This window comes from Diadema antillarum, unplaced genomic scaffold (assembly GCF_040938485.1).
Source record: "Diadema antillarum isolate AM-2024a unplaced genomic scaffold, OU_Dant_1.0 seq00001004_RagTag, whole genome shotgun sequence".
Classification (NCBI taxonomy): Eukaryota; Metazoa; Echinodermata; class Echinoidea; order Diadematoida; family Diadematidae; genus Diadema; species Diadema antillarum.
Genome location: NW_027271842.1, coordinates 213,666 through 232,780, shown reverse-complemented (window position 1 = coordinate 232,780; position 19,115 = coordinate 213,666). Strand labels below are relative to the sequence as shown.

Below are 19,115 nucleotides of genomic sequence, written 5' to 3'. Positions count from 1 at the left end.
AATGAATCAATTGTCTTCTTAGTTCCAACTAGGTTTCTTGTTAGTACAGTACAGTGCACCTAGGCCTAATGACAGATGTTACTTTGAGGGTTTTTTTTTGTGTGTTCTATTCAAGTTAATTCTAAACTCATCACATCACCAAGTAAGGTTTGTAGTTCTCTGCTGTGCCTGTGTGAAATGTGTAAATTCCATACAAATTGACAAATGACAAGGAAAAAAAAAACTACAAAGTAGCAACAATCAGATTAATCATGATTTGATAAACATGAAACTGAAAGTACACCAAATAGGGATCTACTACACGCTTTAATCATTTGTTTGTGTAGTGCGCTTGGAAACGATCATTAACCCGGAACAGAAAGTTTCAAAGAACAGGATACCGCCACCGTGCGTGGGCACCACTACGGGGCGACACGGGCCGTCTGAATTGGGCACTTACGAAGACACTGCACGTGAAAGCATCGGGGTAGAGCCGAGCCGCGCGCGAGCGAGGGTGAGCCAAATACAAATTGCCTTGGATTGGCACCAATTCACAGTAGAAAACACGGCAAACTACAACAGGCATGGAAACATAGACAGTATATCACAGTATGGAAGAAGGTAAGACTTTTGATCACCCGAATGGTTGGTTCTTGTAGTGAACAGTGAAGTAGTTCGCTACATGTTACACGACGCTTCGCGGCTTGGCACAGGTTCTCGTACATGAAATACATGCACAGGCTTCCTGTGTTACTGTGTATGAACTAGCCTTGTTAGCGTGCGGGAGAGTAGGGTTTTCTGCGGGCCAAACTAACCCTACCGTACCGTGCAGCAGCTGGGCTGTCAACCTCCATAGTGGAGCCTTTCACTGGCATGAATGCTGTGCTTTCTTTCGCAAAAACTTGGTAGTGTAAACAGTGATGGGTATGAAATTTATAGTACGTCTTCTGCCACTCACCTCTTCACCTTTTTGGGTATTCTTTCAGTCAATTAAGCATATTTACTTGAATTCCTGGGGTATTTTATCTATAAGTTCTCCTTTGCCTCAGTCGGGTTATCTTGGCATGTCGTATCGCTGATTTGTTGCGTACGTAGCTATGTAGCATTGTTTTGAAACGCAAATATGGCAACCACGCTTCATTGTTATTTGCCGCCCTCTATAGTTAAAGGAATATGCACTGGATAGAGTAGTGTCTGCTGCAACTTCGCTGAGAGAATTTCACGATCAAATCTTCGGGTTTTGAGAGTATCGGCAATGCCAAATACCCTATAGTATTATTTGAGCGGGCGGGGGATATTATTCTATCTTTTCGAATAATAGTCATCTCCGTCATTCATTATCATTGATTAAATCTCATACTGTAGCTTTTGTTTTTTCATTGCCGGACGAATACTGGTTGTTGTTGAAGAAGTACATAGTAGGCCTACATTTAATTTAGACAGAAAAAATCCATCTGTCCGGAGAGGTCTTATATATTTTACGGCTCTCCTTCGTACAGGTCAGGGAAATCTCCGCGATACAGACCTATCTTTCGGTCAAAAAGTACATGTACTAAAAAAAAAAAGAAAAAAAAGAAAAGAAAAATATACTAGTTGGGCCTACAATGCAATCAAATGTACAAACCAACGGAATGGAGAGAACATTCGTTTTTTAAACCCTTTTTGTGCTTTGAGTGTCAAGGCTGGCACAGAAAACCCTACAGTGTTGTAGTGTTCAGAGTCAACGACAGAGATAGGGTTAAAGTATGGAGTGTCTCTGAAAGATCGAGGAGAAAGAAAAGTGTATGGATTGCCTGCCTTCGATCATCATCTATCGCACAATGCCTTGACCTTTTTTATTAAAACTGCAGAAGAAACAAAATCCAAACTTTTGAATAAGACAAAATTCAAGGCTGTCCCTCCCCCCAAATGGATAAAATACCAGGAGTGGAATCCTCGTGGAGTCTGTGGTTTTTCTTGATTTTTATTTATTTATTTTTTTGTTTAAAGGGCAGTATGGTACTAGTATTGGCTGAATGAGGATTCAGCATATTTCAACTTTTTGCGAGATATTTAGTAACACTTTATGAAATGTTACATTAGCAGCACTTTATGAAATGTTTCAGAGCATACAATTTTACGACGAATTCAAAGTTTATTTGATGAAAATCGGTTTTGAAATGGCTGAGATGTCGAAAAATTAACACAGCCATCAATAAGAGGTGGATGGCCCTCACCTTTTTATAAGATCGCTTTGCTTCGGATAGCTCAGTCATTTCAAATCCAATTTGCACAGAATAACCCTTGAATTCATTTTAGAATCATTATGCTCTTTCATATTTCGTAAGATGTTTCTCATTTTCGTTGGGAACCTGAAGCCCCATCTCACCTGAAACTGCACCACTCGTTTAATATTCTTCGAGGGGATTAATATTTAGAACCAAAAGTGTGCATACACTAGTGCGTGTGTATTGGGGGGGGGGGGGTTAGGGTAGGGAGGTGTCCTGCAGCTCTTAGCCTCCCGCCCCCACTATTCCGCGGCCGTTCGGCAATTTTCCGCAGATGAAATGTCTTTACCTTTTACTTATAATGGAACTATACCTTTTTCCAAATGCGATCCGTTCTGTTCCGCATTATTACCCTATAACCTTACCAACCACGGTATTATACTGTAAATGCCCGGGTACAATAAACGCATTTTTATTGCTTGATCTCAAAGTTACTGGTCTGGTACACTGTGTACTGTGCACTGCATTCAGCATGCCTCATCTCACTATGAAGTTCCATTGTACAATCTCCAGAGTGATGTCGTATGTTCAGTATACAAATGAATTTCTCGAGTACTATAATATGTGTGGCACTCTTTGAATTATTATCATTAATGTCGTCTAGTGAAGGGGTGCTTGAAAGATGTAAAGAAGATCCCGGATGTTTTCAGGTATTAGCCAAGAAAACTCAATGAAACCAACGACATAAGGAATAATACTAGCTAGTACAACCTTTACAATGTAACAATAGTAAAAGTAGTAGTAGAAGAAGTAAACAAATAGTAGAAGAAGTAAACAAATAGTAGGTGTAGACCCTATTATAGGAGTAGCAGTGGTAGTGCAATGGTAAAATTATTTGAGTCGTATACTATTATATCAAGACTTTACATTGAAGTCAGAAATCGACGAAACGGGGAATTAGATAATTGTTATGCTTTTTAGTTCATTTTAATTCCTTCTTTTCTTTACTTATTTTATATGTATAAGCAGTGGTGGCGGATCGAGAGGGGCGCACCGGGCGCGCGCCCCCTTTAATTTTTGGTAAAACAAAAGGAATAAAGAGAAAAATGGAGGGACGCGCGTGCGCCCCCTCTAATTTTGTAAAGGCGTCCCGCTTCCTTTACGGAACGTATCCGCCAATGTCTAGGCCCTATAATTCTCTCCATTGCTTGCTTGATTGTGTGTGTGTGTGTGTGTGTGTGTGTGTGTGTGTGTGTGTGTGTGTGTGTGTGTGTGTAATTGTTTGTGTGTATGTCCTTTGCGTTCGTTTCTGCTGAGTATTGTTATAAATAAGAAACTTCTTAAAGTCTTTATTTTCGAATTCTGTTTCTTGTTTCAAATGCTATCGTCCCGGGTTTTTCTATAGCTACGAATATTATTGAATGATTATGATGATGAAAAAGGCAAACACCAGTCAGATATCTGTTCCATAACTATACATTTGATTCTTCAACAAGATAGTAATCAGTAGTAACATATTCAGAGGCAACACGACTGTCAGGGTTCTCTGCGTGGTGGCCATGAATTCGGGCCACTAAATTCTTTTGATGTGAAATTTTGGTGGCCCGAAAAAAAAAAAGAAGTGTAGTGGCTCGAAGTATAAAATGAAATATAAAGGTTCATTTTGAATTTTAGCTGTAAATACGATCGGGCCTCCGAAAGAAATTTAGTGACCCAATGTCATTTTTTTTTTTAAAATGGCCCCGGGCCACGCTATAATGTCGAGCCCTGCCGGAATACAAATACTTTATAGTCATTCAAAATCCGTTTATCTCTTTGTCTTATAGAATGTTGCCTTTTGATTAAAAATTCATCACGTGTCCCTATAGAATTCTGTTATGCCAATCGCGGCTTATACACGCAATTGCATCCCCGCGTCCCCAGTTATTACGATTTGTAAAAAGGCGGGTACTTGTACTGCTTGTAGCCAGTCTGATGAGAGAAAAGATCGATATCAGAAGACTTTATGTAGAGTCGTTCGTTGATTTCATTGCTGCAGAAAACATGTTCGTAAACTGCACCGTGGTGGACCCCACGACGGTGATCTGCAATGGCACCACGTTCGTGGTGGAGGAGGGCCCCCTCGCGCCCGGGGACGTGTGGTTCTGGGTCTACATCGGCATCTACGTGGCCCTCATGCTCTTCGCTGGTGAGTGGGTTCGCCATTTTCGTTCCCCTTCAATAGCTTATTCAATAAACATTCAAGTTTATGTTCAAGCTGGCTTAAAGGGGGACGGGAGTTCCGAACCAATTCAAAGTTAAATTGAGGAATAGTATAGTGTTGGCTGAGGTGAGGATTTGGCTTGTAACTTGTTGCGAGATTACTTAAAAACCACTTCATGAAATGTTAAACAGCATACAATCTTAAGAGGAATTCAAAGTTTATTTGATGAGAAGCAGTTTTGATAGGCTGAGATATCCTAAAAACAAAGTAAAACAAAGCGATCCTCATAAAAGGTGGATCCCACCTTTTTATTAGGATCACTTTGTTTTGGATATCTTGGCCATTTCAAAACAAATTTTCATCAAATGAACTTTAAATTCCTTTTAGAATTATATGCTCTTTTACATTTCATAAGAGGTTTCTCATTATCTGAAAAATCATCATCAAAAACCATTGGAAACCTGAAGCCCCATCTCAACCCAAACTATACCATCCCTTTAATTTTATGCTTAAAAATAAAATTCATGTAGAACGGTATTCAATTCAATTCAATTCAATTCAATTCAATTCAATTCAATTTACCAGTTGTTACCAGAATTGTCAATCTTGTATACCTTTAACTACCATGATGTAGAGTATCCCTCTCCTTATCTTTTCCTCTCACTTTTCTTTCTTTTTCTCTCTTTCTCTCATCTTCCTATCTATGAACAAATTGAACGCGCATAATACATTTTTTTTTTAATGATGTTTATGCACATAATACTATATGTGTACGTTATCCATACTGGACGTCCCAGTCAAGCTTTTCATAGCTTATGACTATCCAGACAAAATGTGTAATATGTTTCATGTACAAACTATGTGCATATTTGTGAATAATGTATGTATATGCATTTTGTGAATAAATCAAATCAAATCAAATCAATTCAATTCAAGCGTTATTTTCTTCTTGTTTTTTTTTTTCAACAGAAAGTACCAAGAAATATGAGTCAGGAATATTAACATGTTCATGTCTATATGATCAGTACAAGAAAAGGCATGATATATGCAGTCATATTTATACATTTTGCGAAAAACAAAACGAAGAAATACGTTCTGGTCAATATGGGGTACTTGAGAAATAATTACCTCCAGTCCGAAGTTTTTGGTTGCTCCTAGTATCATTGTTCCGAGCTATCTAGAGTTACTCCCAATATATACCTGGATAAAGAGAAGTTTCCGTGCTATCTAAAGTTACTCATCAATATATACCTGGATACAGAGAAATGTTTAAAGAGGGTCATAATAAATGTCTAATTGTTGTGGACAAACGGCCATGGCACTATATCGATGCATGGGCTCGAACCGATGACCTTATCGTTGAAAGTGCAGCTCGCAGTCCGCTGGACCCCTTCAACAACCTCTCTTGTTGTCTATACATGGAAAGTATGATTTGATAGCTGGCCAAACTAATGATGCCCGTTCAAGTTTTTCGTATTGGTCATGATCAAGTCACTTCAATTATTATCAGATAACTATAAAGAAGCTTGCACAGTATACGTTAGAACGTGAGGGTATACGTTATAGAACGTGAGGATAATAATATCTGTTTTATCAAATTGTTCATTTTTCCGTGTGGTGATCTGTTATGTTATTATATTTCCAGTGGCTTTCCAAATCCGATAAAGAGTTTTCAGGGTTTTTTTTTCACTTATTTTCATTATCTTTCCCAGATGGACGGGATCATTAGACACAACGTATTATAGGCCTATCGAGGTTTAAATTGAATTGTATTGATAGCTACGCGCCAATGAACTCTCACATAAATGTATTGTACGCACTGAATACTGGGAAACAGTCGATATATGCCTATTATCGTTGGATCAAAAAATTATTCTCAATAATAGTGATTAGTTAAAAGAGCTTCACGTGATTATATAGGTATTTTCAGCTATGTCAGAATATTGGCATGTTTGATACTCCATGAAATACTATTTGCAAAATGACGTCACTGCTATGACGATATTTTGCAAATGCTATTTGCAAAATAATGTCACAAAGCAACTCTGAAATTGTGCGTAGTTTTGTACCGTCGACACTCTCTGAAATGTAACATTTTTAACAAAACTATATTGTGACTTCACAAAACAATTCTGACATCGCGCACTGCGTCGTACCGTCATTCCGTGAAATGTACAATATCAATTTCTAATAAAACAATTGTGACATCATAAAGCAATTCTGACATTGCGCATTGCTTTGTTCGGTCACTCTGTGAAATGTAACATTTTTGAACAAAACAATATTGTAACATTACAAAGCAGTTCTGACATCGTCCGCTGCTTCAGGGTCATTGTAGGGTCTCTTTACAACATCTCATCCACCACACGACTTCTCACCTCGCATTTTGACCCATTTTCCCATTCTTTTGTTTGTTTTTGTTCCAAAATATAAAAAAAATATACTGTGCCTAATTTCGAGTTTCAGGGCCTCGGTGCTTCCAAAAGAATTATTCACTTCGGGGCTGTGCCCCTCAGTTAACAGTTCTTTTGTCACCTCTGCCCATAGTTTTAACCAGAAACTCTCAAGACAAAGTATACATACAATTGCAAAGTCTTCCTTTCATCTTTCAGTGTTCTAAATGTAACACGTAAACATTGTAAAGCGTTAAAATGGCACAACAAAGGTTCAGTAATCAAATATTATTCTGATTTGATATTTTGTTCACACACACACACACACACACACACACACACACACAAATACATGCATGGCGCACAATATGCGCCATACCATTACAGTGCTTGTTCTGCAGTACTAGTATTTATTTGTTGTTTTGCCTTGCAAGTGTTAATTCTGTTTGTCGACTCATACGATGAATAATCTATCTACTCACCAGTATCTATCTATGGATCTATCTATCTATCTATCTATCTATCTATCTATCTATGGATCTATCTATCTATCTATCTATCTATACTATTTATCTATCGGTCTGTTTGTCTTTATTGTGGGTGGCTTGTGTATGTGTGCATATAAATGTGTACACGTAGGGAGGTTGGTTTACCACACACCACACATTTATATTGATGGTTGTATGTGTGTGTGTTTGTGTGTGCACATTCCAACGACAATACGTGCGATGCTGTGTGTTGGCAATCCTTAAAAGATGTCAGGGACATTATACGCGGCATAATATATCTCTTCAAGAACAGGACGAGACCTTATTGCACCTTGCATAAAAATATACTATTGCTATTTATTACTGTGGAGGGAGACTAGACTATAATACCTCCATTTAGGCTGTATCATCCTGTGCATGACGTCACAATAGACGACTTGCAACCCGGAAGGTGACGAGAAAATAGCAGAACAGGCTCGAAGGTCGTCTTGAAGCCGGGTCTTGAAAGCTATCACTGGGAATTGCATTACGCGAAGGCCTTTTATCAAAATGACCGGGCATGCAAATGGGCATGTGTATTTCTGTTAAAAAATAAAAAGGAAAGAAAAAAAAAAGTTTCCGCGACGTGTCAATGGCGGAAGGTTGATTTTATGTAGTCAACATCGAGTAACTTGATGCAGTTGACAGTCAAACGATACACACTTCGAATTTTTAGGGTAATGACATTGAAATGACCTGGAACGTATAGATGACAACATGGAGATTGATATGAATGAAAAGTAGTATTATTTTACAGGGATGTGTGGGTATGTGTATTGAATAGAAAATCGTCAGAGGCTATTAGAGCATACCAGTTTGGAGGGATTGTATTTCAGGCATCGTATTTCACACGAGTCAGTTGATTTTTATAGTGTACATACGATATTCAGTTAAATCTTGGGTTCCAACCGAACAAAACAATATTCATATTAAGAGTGCTAATATTATCACTGTGGTGGTAATGGTGGTGGTGGTGTTGGTGGTGGTTGTGTGTGTGTGTGTGTGTGTGGGGGGGGGGGGTGATCATAATGATGACTCCCTTGTAGTTATTATTATCCTGATGATTATTACTATGATTATTATTATAATCATCAGTCCTACCCTGCTCGAAAAAAAATCACAAAAATATTATAAAAATATTTCAAAAATCACCAAAAAAATATATTTTACGATATTTTTGTATTTGAAAATATACTGAAAATATAAGAGAAATACCTTAAAAATCTATTTTTGTTAATTTATTTTTTTCATACAGTTTTGGAACACCGAATACTGTATTTTAAAAATATATTTTTGGAATATTTTTTGTCACGTCGTGCTGCTACAGCAAAGAAATATTGTAAGAATATGTTTTCTAGCTAGTTTTTATGCCTTTAAGATTTTGGGCTACTAAAATACTGCAAAAATGTATTTTTCAAATATTTTTGTTTTACATGTTTGAGTTTGGACAAAAATGAGTAATATTTTCTTGAGTTATGTTGATGTTTGGGCGTATCCCAGAACACATATATAGAACGTACATCCAGTATATGTGAAGACATTATCAATATAGAAATTAACCTTTCACAAATTGTAACCCTACAGCTAGTATTAGAGCCTAGGCCTATATAAACCTACAGATGTATCTACACCCTATACCTAACTACTACCAGACACATCACACTCATTTATAAAAGGCCATTTGGTTATAATGCTTTAAGACGTGGTTACCAAGTAAATTACACTTTTGATATTGAAAAATGAAAATGTCTCCTCATAACACAAGTTGAAATTATGAATAACACAACAATAATATTGAGTAAACTTTTTAACACAGTTCAAAGCTTATTGTAATCATAAAAACAATTAGAACTATGGATTTTTTTCTATTTCCATTCCAAGAGAATTTGTGTTTTGATAATCAAGCTGAAAAAAATACTGAAAAATATGAATATTATTTCAAATTTGTCAAAAATACCCCCAAAATATCCTATTTTTAGAGTATTTTTACAAACTGACAAGAACGTTTATAGGGAAGATGAAATAAAGAAAAAATATTCGACTCATCTGAAGACTTGAAAAGATACCCCCCCAATATGCTATTTTCAGAGTATCTTTGAAAAAATATGAATAAAATATGCTATTTTTAGAGTGGTTTTTCCCCCAAAAATCACTAAAATATGCAGGTTAAAAGCAAAATACTCAAAAAATGGCCGAAAAATATGTAAAAAATATATTTTTCAGTTGGGAAAAACGACTAGGGTATTAACGTAATCGTCATTAGATTTACTGATATTGCATTCACTGTCATGACAACATGATCATGATGATCATCATCATCATCGTTAAGATGAGTTTTAGTTTTGAGTTAATTCTGATTTAATTACGGCTAAAAAGACCTGCAATCAGCGAAACGCTACTGTTCAGCAAGACCGCGTTAAATGTATAACAATCTACTATCATAATGAGGAATTATTCTTATTATTATAAGTAACCATAAAACCAACAACGAAAGGGTCAAGATATGTACTTAATGTCCATCTCCGTTACTCATACAGGGTTGATGGCCGGACTTACGCTTGGTCTCCTCTCGCTGGACATCACCACGCTCCAGGTTCTCTCCACCGCCGGCACGCCCAGCGAACAAGTGTACGCCAAGCGCATTCTGCCGCTGGTGAAAAACTCCCACCTCCTGCTCGTCACCCTCATCCTTGCCAACGCGGCCGCCGTCGAGTCCATGCCGCTGTTTCTCGACGCCATCACCAGCCCCATCGTGGCCGTGGCCGTGTCGGTCACCGCCGTGCTCATCTTTGGCGAGTAAGTTGATTCGGCGGCGCCGGCGGCATCGAGGTCGCGTTTTCGAATAGCAGGAACTTTGGGAGAATATTGTGGATCTAGGGAGGACCTGGCATTGTTTTATTTTGCATTGTATTGTGTACGCCTGTAAGTTTGTGTGGTGGTGGTTGTGTGTGTGTATGTGTGGGGGGGGGGGGGACAAATGAATATTTGCAGATACAAGGTAATGCTACACATCATGCAGTTGCGTGTTTTGGTTTTTTTTTTCCGTATAGTACAGTGACCTCTTCAACATTGTCGTAGGAATGTTCTTTCCCGGGTTCATTTTAGAGAAAAATAATAATCTTGTGTTCCAGTCTGAGAGATAATGATAATTCATCTACGATATCAGTTTTACCATCAATTTCATCAGGTAGATCCGTAAGTAATTAGTTTGGATGGCTTCATGGTGCCAAATAATATGTACTAATTTAATATCCCTTTATACTAATAGTCTAATACTACGTAGACCATGCGGAAGTGCCAAGCGACCGAGTAAGAGATGTTTGCATTTGGAAGTATTTTCGAGAAGAGTTCGAACCATTATTATATAGATTGAGCCCCATTTTTCTCTCTCTTCTTTCTTTCTATAAGACAACAACAACATAGATTGAGTGAACTCACAAGAAAATCGAAATGGAGAATATTAACCTCATGTAGTGCTGTCCTGCAGGGCTTTGTCGCAGTCATAATATACAGGTGACCTAGCTGATATAAGTCGAACTCAAAGAAGTCGAAAAATTTGCTAAGGTGAAGATAATTTGACCCCCGCATGGATATATGCGTGTATTAATTTCAAGGTGTAAGTTTGTCTAACGTGAGAATAATGTCATTTACTTTACTTAGACTTTAAGCATACCGGTTATTTATTTCTTTTCACCTTGAAGGAACTTTACAGGCGTCTTTACAAATTTCCATATTTTTCCTTCCTTTTCTGTGCGACAGGGTTATACCGCAAGCTCTTTGTACGAAATACGGCCTGGCGATTGGGGCGAATCTAGCCTGGTAAGTCCTAGTCATGTTACAAGACTTCTACGTGCAATGAATATCACAAAGACACGCCGGGTGCCCTCAGACAAGGTTTCGGTTGCAATGAGCATTTATAAAGTGACGACCGGTATTTAAAAAACAAGAATGAAAGTGGAAAATAACAAAAACTTAACAAAAGTAGCAGGCAATGGAAGGAGCAGATAGAGGCCTGTAGTAAAAATTGATTGACGCTACCCAAAATGACAACACAATAATAGTCAACGTTTCAAATTATTCGAGATGAAAATGTCACATTCACCGGATAACTATTACTAATTGATTTCTGATTATATGATTAATTATGATCACATTTATTACATAATGTTGTCCTGTAGGACTTTGTCGCGGTCATTTATACAGTCAACCTGACATAAGCCGAACCTAAAGAAGTCGAAAATTGGCTAATTTGAAGATTGTTTTATTCCCCATATATATATATATATATATATATATATATATATATATATATATATATATATAAACAAAAACGTGTATCAGTTTTAAGGTGAATATGTCGATATTTTCATAAGCCGATAATTTTATCGGGTCCCGGTTAGATTTAATTTTTGCAGGGTTGACTTATCAAAGGCAATTCTGATAAAAACTTCAATATTGTCTCGACAGTAGGCCTACCTTTAGTTTTCCTAGTTTGAGACTATGCGTCAATGTTTAGTGGCTAAGCATCATATTTGAGCAGAGCTATTGAAGGACGTCGAGGGTAAAAATGGGTTTATTTCAGTGCCTATGTTGTTGATTTCCTCCGCTCACGACAGGTTCGTGTACATCTTGATAGCCCTGCTCTTTATCATTGCCTGGCCCATCGCCAAGCTTCTCACTCTACTCCTCGGGGAAGGAACGGGGACGTTCTACCGCCGAGCAGGTATAGTATTCCCACTTTGGTGTTCGATCTCATGAGCTAAAAATTAACACAGCCTCTGATGCAGTAATTGAATTGAAGTTATGGACCAATGAGTAAGTCAAAGTTTTTTTGATTCTTTAACGAATATAACTATCGTTTCGACGTGTGAGGAGGGAAATTCTGGGGACGCCCCCCACCCATGTGCGATAGGAATGGGTTTGTGTTGTTTTTCTTTTTTTTTCTTCAGATTTTGAATAATATTGTCCTTGCTTAGAATCCATTTTCTTTTTTTTTCAGTCAAGTGTTTGTGTTTGTGTGTGTGTGTGTGTGTGTGTGTGTGTGTTAGTGGATGGGGGTGGGGTTGGACGATACTGTCCCACCCCATTACCGATCTGCGGCATGTTTGTTCACTTTTGGACCTTAATAAAAAGAGTGAAATATATAGAAGAAAAAAAAACAATAATAAAACAGTACAAAATCAATGTAACCGTTGGTCATTGTAATCGTCAGAACATAGACAAAATTAGGTACCAGGGTTTCCGCTGGTAGTTGTCTTTGTTATTTCGAATGAACTTATCTCAGAATTTTAACTTTTTCCGCTTATAAATCTACTGACATTTGTATTCAATTCCATGCGATACAGTTGTGACGAAGTTGTTCCTGACGACCATGAACAAAACATGCGTGTCGGTGGCATCAATCGCTGCAAGCAAATTATATGATTTTAAAATATACATGTACTGCGATGCTATGTACGCGAATAAGACGAAGTCATTGCGTCATTATGGGAGCCATTGATTCCTCCCCACCCCTATCCCACAACACACTCATACATTTTGACAGTATACTTTGTGGCTTAATCTCTTTGATCAGATAAAGGCTGTCATGAAAAGGTTCGTGCCGTTCAGCCGCGGATGAAAACATTTTGGTCACGGTTGAGCGCTCATTCCGACTTTTTGGTCAACATAATTATCTGAGAATTGAAATGTGTGCATACACTGTACATTGTAGTTCGACGGCCTAGAAACTCTGGACTGCTTGCTGTTTCAGCATAGTGCGGAACCAATGTTACATACATAACATACAGTACTACATGTAGGGCCTACTGAAATTATTCTCTTGCTACCATATTTACTCCAAAGTGCGCCCCATGGTTTCGTTATTTCGTGAGCCGGGCATTCTGCTTGGAAGTCGGCCTCCGAATTCACAAACTAATGATCGATGAACTCCTGAAACGAGCGATATTGTCGTTATGACTAGCTTAAAGCACTATAGTTATCCGCATGTGAGTCTGCCCAGGGAGGTGAGTTTCCTCTCACCTCCCTGGTCTGCCCCTATCGTACCCAAAAGGGGCCATGGAACATTTTCTGTTTTGTTTTGTTTTGTTTTGTTTGTTTGTTTGTTTGTTTGTTTGTTGTTGTTGGGTTGTTGTTGTTGTTGTTGTTGTTGTTTTTTTTTTTGGGGGGGGGGGGGTATCACAGATAGTGCTCATGGTTGGGTCAAAGATCCGTTGTATCTTACGTTGTGATAATAATAATGATGTTAATAATAACAATAATAATGATAATGATGATAACAATAATAATAATAATGATGATGATAATGATAATAATGATAATTATAACAATAATGATGATAATAATAGTAATAATATTAATGATTATTATTATTATAACTGTAATAATAATGGAAAAAAAAAAACAGACCCTCTTCGAGATATAGTGGGGGGTTCAAATAACGTAATGCCCGCTCATCTTAAATTTTGCATACTTGCCAACATTCTGCAATGCATAATATTGGCAAGTACTAGTATGCAAAAGCAAGAATGCAAAAGTATGCATTACGTTTTTTGAACCCCCACCATATCTCGAAGAAGGTCTTTTTTAAAATTATCATTACAGTTATTATTATCATTATTATCATTATTATTAGGCCTACTATTATTATTACCATTATTATCATTATTATTATTGTTACTGTTGTTGTTATTATTATCATTATATCAATTTTCACCGTAATGCCATTGCACATTTCTCAGAGTTAAAGGCACTGGTGGATCTGCAGGCGACTTCCCCAGAAGCCGCTGCAGAGGACAGCGCCCTCAGTCAGGACGAAGTGCTCATCATCAAGGGCGCGCTAGACGCGGAGGGCAAGGTCGCTAGGGACGCTATGATTCCCATCGACAAGGTCTTTATGTTAGACCACGACGGGGTCTTGGATCGGAAGACTATGCAGGAGGTGAGGTTTTCCTTTGTTTTGATCCCTTTTCGTTTCTCTTTTGTTTCGATTTGTTGGGGCTGAAAACAAATCTGGGACTGCAATCTAGTCTCATAGTAAGCGTTTGTATGAAACCGCAAAATATGTAGTGCAATGAGAGGTTTTTCTTTCCGTGCTTGATATTCAGACATCTACGCCTACAAATCGGCTCTCCGTCACTCTTGAAAATTGTATGTGTGTAAAAATATGTAGGCCTTTATGCTCTTTATCTGGCAGAATAAATTAATGATAATGATGATGATGATAATAAAATAATAATATAGATAATGATAATAATAATAACAATAATAACTTTATAATAATAATAATAACAATAATAACTTTATAATAATAATAATAATAATAACGATCAATTAATAATGATAAAAAGCAGCACTGCTTGGGACGGCGAGAATCCTCTGAAAAGTACTGAAAGTCTAAGGTTCCAGGATGGAACTTGACATGAAATTGATCTCCAAGAGACATCTTGGGATGATAGAGATAATAATATTAATGATGGTAATCATGATGATGATGATGGTAATAATAATAATGATAATAATAATAATAATAATGAAAATAATTGCAATAATAGCCAGATTTTTGTTTTTGGTTAATTTTTGTGCGGGTGTGTTTTTCAGATCATTGGCAAGGGTTACTCACACGTTCCAGTCTACAAGGGTCACCGCCAGAACATCCAGGGCGAGTTTGTGGTGAAGAACCTCATCATCCTTGACCCCGACGACCTCGAGTCGGTGTCCGAGTCGCTGGAGCACTACGGCCGGCCGCTGCACGCCATTGCCGCCACCAAGCCCCTCTACAACATCCTGGACGAGATGATGGACGGGAAGTATCGCATGGCAGCGATCTACGACGTGCCGGCGACGACGTTGCCCAGCGTGCCCGAAGAAGAGGTTCCTCCTCCGACACCTAGCACTCTCGCCACTACCACGTCTATTACAGGAATGGTAAAAGTCTGATGCCATGGGGACGTTTCATCAGTGAGGGTGTTTTGTCTGATATCTTTTCTTACTCACTGAAGAAAAATAAACCAGAATTAATGTATTTCATATAATTAATATGTCTCCGATAAGCTTTCTCAATATCCTTGCCAATCTCTTGCTGATATAGAAAACCAACCCGTATAACGATTTCAACGGAAGAAACAAAAACTTGAACGATTTTGAGCAAAATATACACTATACAAGGTAATAATAATTCAGGTGCTAGAAAATATACTATTATACTATGAATACGTCCGTTTTGTTTTGTTTTGTTTTGTTTTGTTTTGTTTTGTTTTTGTTTTTTTAATTCTGGGCATGCCTCCCTTAACTAACCTGTATGACATTCAGAAATGGATGAAGTAATGATTCGATTAAAGTCCGATTCATTACAAAGTGATTCCTTTTCGGCATCGTCCTCTTTCTTTGCGTGCCCATTGCCTACCGCAAAGCATTCGCAATGGCAGCCAGGAAATACTACGTAACTGACATCAGAAGAGTCGAGTGCTGAGCTGTATTGCTGGTACGAACGTAGCTCTTGTAGGATGTCTTCGATTAGAAGACTATCGCTTCGATTTGCGTAAACCTATAATACTGCAACATAATGGCCCATGATTCGGAATGATGCAAGTGTGTCTAAGTATTTCATTGTTTTCCTCATTGGCATATATTCCCCGGTGTAAACACACTGATTCGTGTGATTTCATTGGAAATCCTGTACAGCTGAAAAATATCAGAAGAACATTCCCCAGATAAAATAAAGTGTGAAAATGAGTTATCTCAACTGAATACAAAACTGTGAAACTAACATTTGTTTGTTTGTTTGTTTGTTTGTTTATGTATTTTCCATTTCACATTATAAAGAATACACAGAAAACTTCAAATATACATGAATAATCAAAGATTACAAAATGGGTGGATCTCCCATTTCAGATTCATTAATAGAATGACTATGTTCTTCCATGGGGTCCAATTTGAATTGAACAGACCGCGATTAAAATATTGTCGTTATTCTTTTTTAATTGTCCCTGCCAGAATTACATCGGTGTGATCACGCTCTTTAACGTCCTGGAAGTTGTGTTGGGTGAACCAATCATCTCATCTGATGACGTGTACGCCCAGCTGAGGCAGAAAGTGGAAGTCGGGAAGGTCAAACTGGTGCGCTCACTCAGCCACGCCCACATTCCCACGACGGCGGGATCCATCAACTCGCCTCCGTCTCCTCTCACGGTAAGACGCATCATCTTAACCCGCTGCCTCTTGAAAACTTGTAGATCATGCACAAAATCTCTAGGGGTTGTAGACTCTGGTAGGGAAAGGGATGAGGGCTGTCATTACCATCATCGACTTATATGTGTACAACGTCAATGGAAATTTTGATATGATGCGGTATGTTGTGTTTCTTCGTTATTCATTGTCTTCACTCTTCTCTTTTCCGTTAATTTCTTTTTCTTTTGTGGTGGTTTCCTCTTTTTATTTTCTCCTTTCCCCTCCCTGTTGTTGTTTTTTCCTTTCTTTTTCTTCTTGTTGGTCTCCAATATCCCTCCATAACACTGGCTCCCCATACATCAACGTATCACCTTCAAGATCCTCCTTATTGTTTACAAGATAATATGTAATAATCTTGCTCAATCTTATCTTAGAGACTTAATTTCTTTCCGTTCCTCCACTTCAACCCGTTCTCTTTGTTCTTCCTCCACTCTCCAACTATCAGATGGTCCCCGCACCTGTACCCGCTATGGTGATAGGGCTTTTTCTGTTATTTCCCCGTCTCTCTGGAATAAACTCCCTCTCTATATTCGTAATGCTGAAAATGTTGATAAGTTCAAGTCATTGTTGAAAACGTATCTGTTTACTCAACTTTGATTCTGTTGTTGTTGTTGCTGCTGTTGTTTTATTATGTTATGTTCATGTACATAATGCCGTATTTTATTTTCAATGTCATACTTCTTTTTTCCGGATCGATGCGCTTAGAAATATCAGTATTAAGCGCCATATAAATGTTATTCATTATCATGATTAATATATTTTCCTTATTCTTTTCCTCTTTACAAGGTAGTATGTCTTCTTTATGACGTACTGGTATGCCTTTCTTTGCCTCCTTCTCCTCCATCTTCTTCACAATCTTCCTCTCTTTGTCTCCTTGCTCCTGTTTTCTGTGTTTTTCGTTATTTTTCAACTTTCATTTTCTTCTTCGTCTGCTTCAATGCTTTTCCTCAATTATTTTTTACATCTTTTGTTGCCCGATGCTGATACTTTGTCACACCGGAAGCCAGCTAGAGTTGGGTATAGGAATCATAGAACAGGAGAACCAGGAAAGACGTAAAAGAGAGATCTGGAACCGAAATCAATTTCCCGCTGTTGTCAATAAAGCTACATTTCCTTCCTATACCACAAGCACCCCGAGCTTCTTTCATTGTATAATAATATAATAGTTTCAGTGCGTTAGCAATGGCGGATCCAGGAATTCCGTAAGGGGGGTGGGGGCGCCAAAAAATGAAAAGTTTCTTGTGTCACTTCCGGGTTTAATCACCTGACAAATAAAAAAAAAAGTCCCCCTTTTGTTTTGTTTTTTCGTTCCACGTGCCACTTCCCGGTTTCATCAGCTGACAAGCAAAAAAAAAAAATGCTAATAATAATAAATAAATAAAATAAAAATATGACGTGAGCGCAATTTTCCGCTGCCACTGTAATCGGTGGACAAAGATGGCATCTTTAAGGAATTAAAGGGGGCGCACGCGGGCTCGTTTCATTGTATTTCTTTTTATTGCTTTTATTTTCCAGAAAATTAAAGGGAGCGCGCGCCCGGTGTGCCTCACCTTCTTCCTGGATCCGCCACTGCGTGAGCGTTTTTTTTAGTGGCCCTTGCCTGTGTCAAGTCGATGTCTTCATGATTGTATGTTTGTTTTTTTTTCTTCTCCTCCTCCATCTGCCCCCTCCCCCCTCCATCTCTTTTTGCAGCCTCAGCCGTCTGTTGCTGAAAAGACGCCGCTCCTATCTCCAGGCAACATGGCGTAGAATGGAAGCATCCATTTAAGACTTTGAGGTCATAGATTTCAACTAATAGCGGTATCTCGCGTCTATCTCGGAGAGTGGATTGTGTACTCCACCAATACGTGACTCCTCGCACTGCTTAGTCTGTGTGAGCATATTTGTAGTAATTTATGCATACGTACATCAATGCCCCTCGCTCCAGCAAATCGCTTGTTTTTTGTTTATTTTGTTTTGTTTTCGAATCTACTCTTCTTGTCTACATGTGATCAATATGATTGCAGATTTTCTATGAGTTTACAGGTTTAGGTTTCGGGTTATAGTCGTGATGGTAGTATAACACTCTAATTGATGGGATCTCAGACTAACTGCTCAATCCATGGAAGCAAATGTGGTGAAATTGTGCATTAACTTGTTTGCGGTAACTAAAAATGGAAAGAAGCTATACATTGTCTACAGGCTTCTGATTGGGAAAGAAGCGAAGTACGTTGCAGTCACATGCGGCCGATCAAGACGTACTCTTAGTCGCGCTTCCAGGCGTTCGAAACTAGCTTCTTTCTCGTGTTCTTCCGTCTTGCTGTAACACGTCTTTAGTAATATAAACCATAGTCCTGTAAATGTACTTATCCGAGGTAGCCTTTTATTTTGGTTATTTAAGACCTCATCTCCCATGTCGTCCTGTCTTTGTTACGTTTATTCCAGCATTGTCAGACACCTATTTATATAATTATTTCTGTGTGACGAGGGATGCTGTGTCCAAAGCCTCATTCTCTGTGCCAGTGATTAAAGACTTATCACAGAGAGATACTTAACCATTGATATCTACGACTGAACACTAGCATATCAATTTCCTGTA

The 19,115-nt window shown here is 38.2% G+C and overlaps 1 protein-coding gene across 2 annotated transcripts; it reads left to right on the top strand.

Moving 5' to 3' along the window:
• Window positions 1–545: 545 nt before the first annotated feature.
• On the top strand, window positions 546–18,759 carry LOC139742536 (uncharacterized). Of its 2 annotated transcripts, XM_071653069.1 has the most exons (9): window positions 546–600; window positions 4,225–4,374; window positions 9,847–10,105; window positions 11,069–11,128; window positions 11,926–12,032; window positions 14,050–14,249; window positions 14,909–15,235; window positions 16,304–16,498; window positions 18,230–18,759. In XM_071653069.1, exons 1-9 carry the CDS (start codon window positions 591–593, stop codon window positions 18,284–18,286), a joined length of 1,365 nt encoding a protein of 454 aa, XP_071509170.1. In that variant the 5' UTR covers window positions 546–590; the 3' UTR covers window positions 18,287–18,759. The 2 variants fall into 2 exon arrangements, with proteins under 2 accessions (XP_071509170.1, XP_071509169.1); XM_071653068.1 differs by lacking the exon at window positions 546–600 and having other exon boundaries at window positions 4,139–4,374.
• Window positions 18,760–19,115: the final 356 nt, after the last annotated feature.

Bases quoted from the DNA above. Each gene is read 5' to 3' on its own strand.
- LOC139742536 (XM_071653068.1), top strand. From the start codon at position 4,161: ATGAGAGAAAAGATCGATATCAGAAGACTTTATGTAGAGTCGTTCGTT. The intron at 10,106-11,068 runs GTAAGTTGATTC...TCTGTGCGACAG, and splicing joins GCCGTGCTCATCTTTGGCGA to GGTTATACCGCAAGCTCTTT. The intron at 15,236-16,303 runs GTAAAAGTCTGA...TGTCCCTGCCAG, and splicing joins CCACGTCTATTACAGGAATG to AATTACATCGGTGTGATCAC.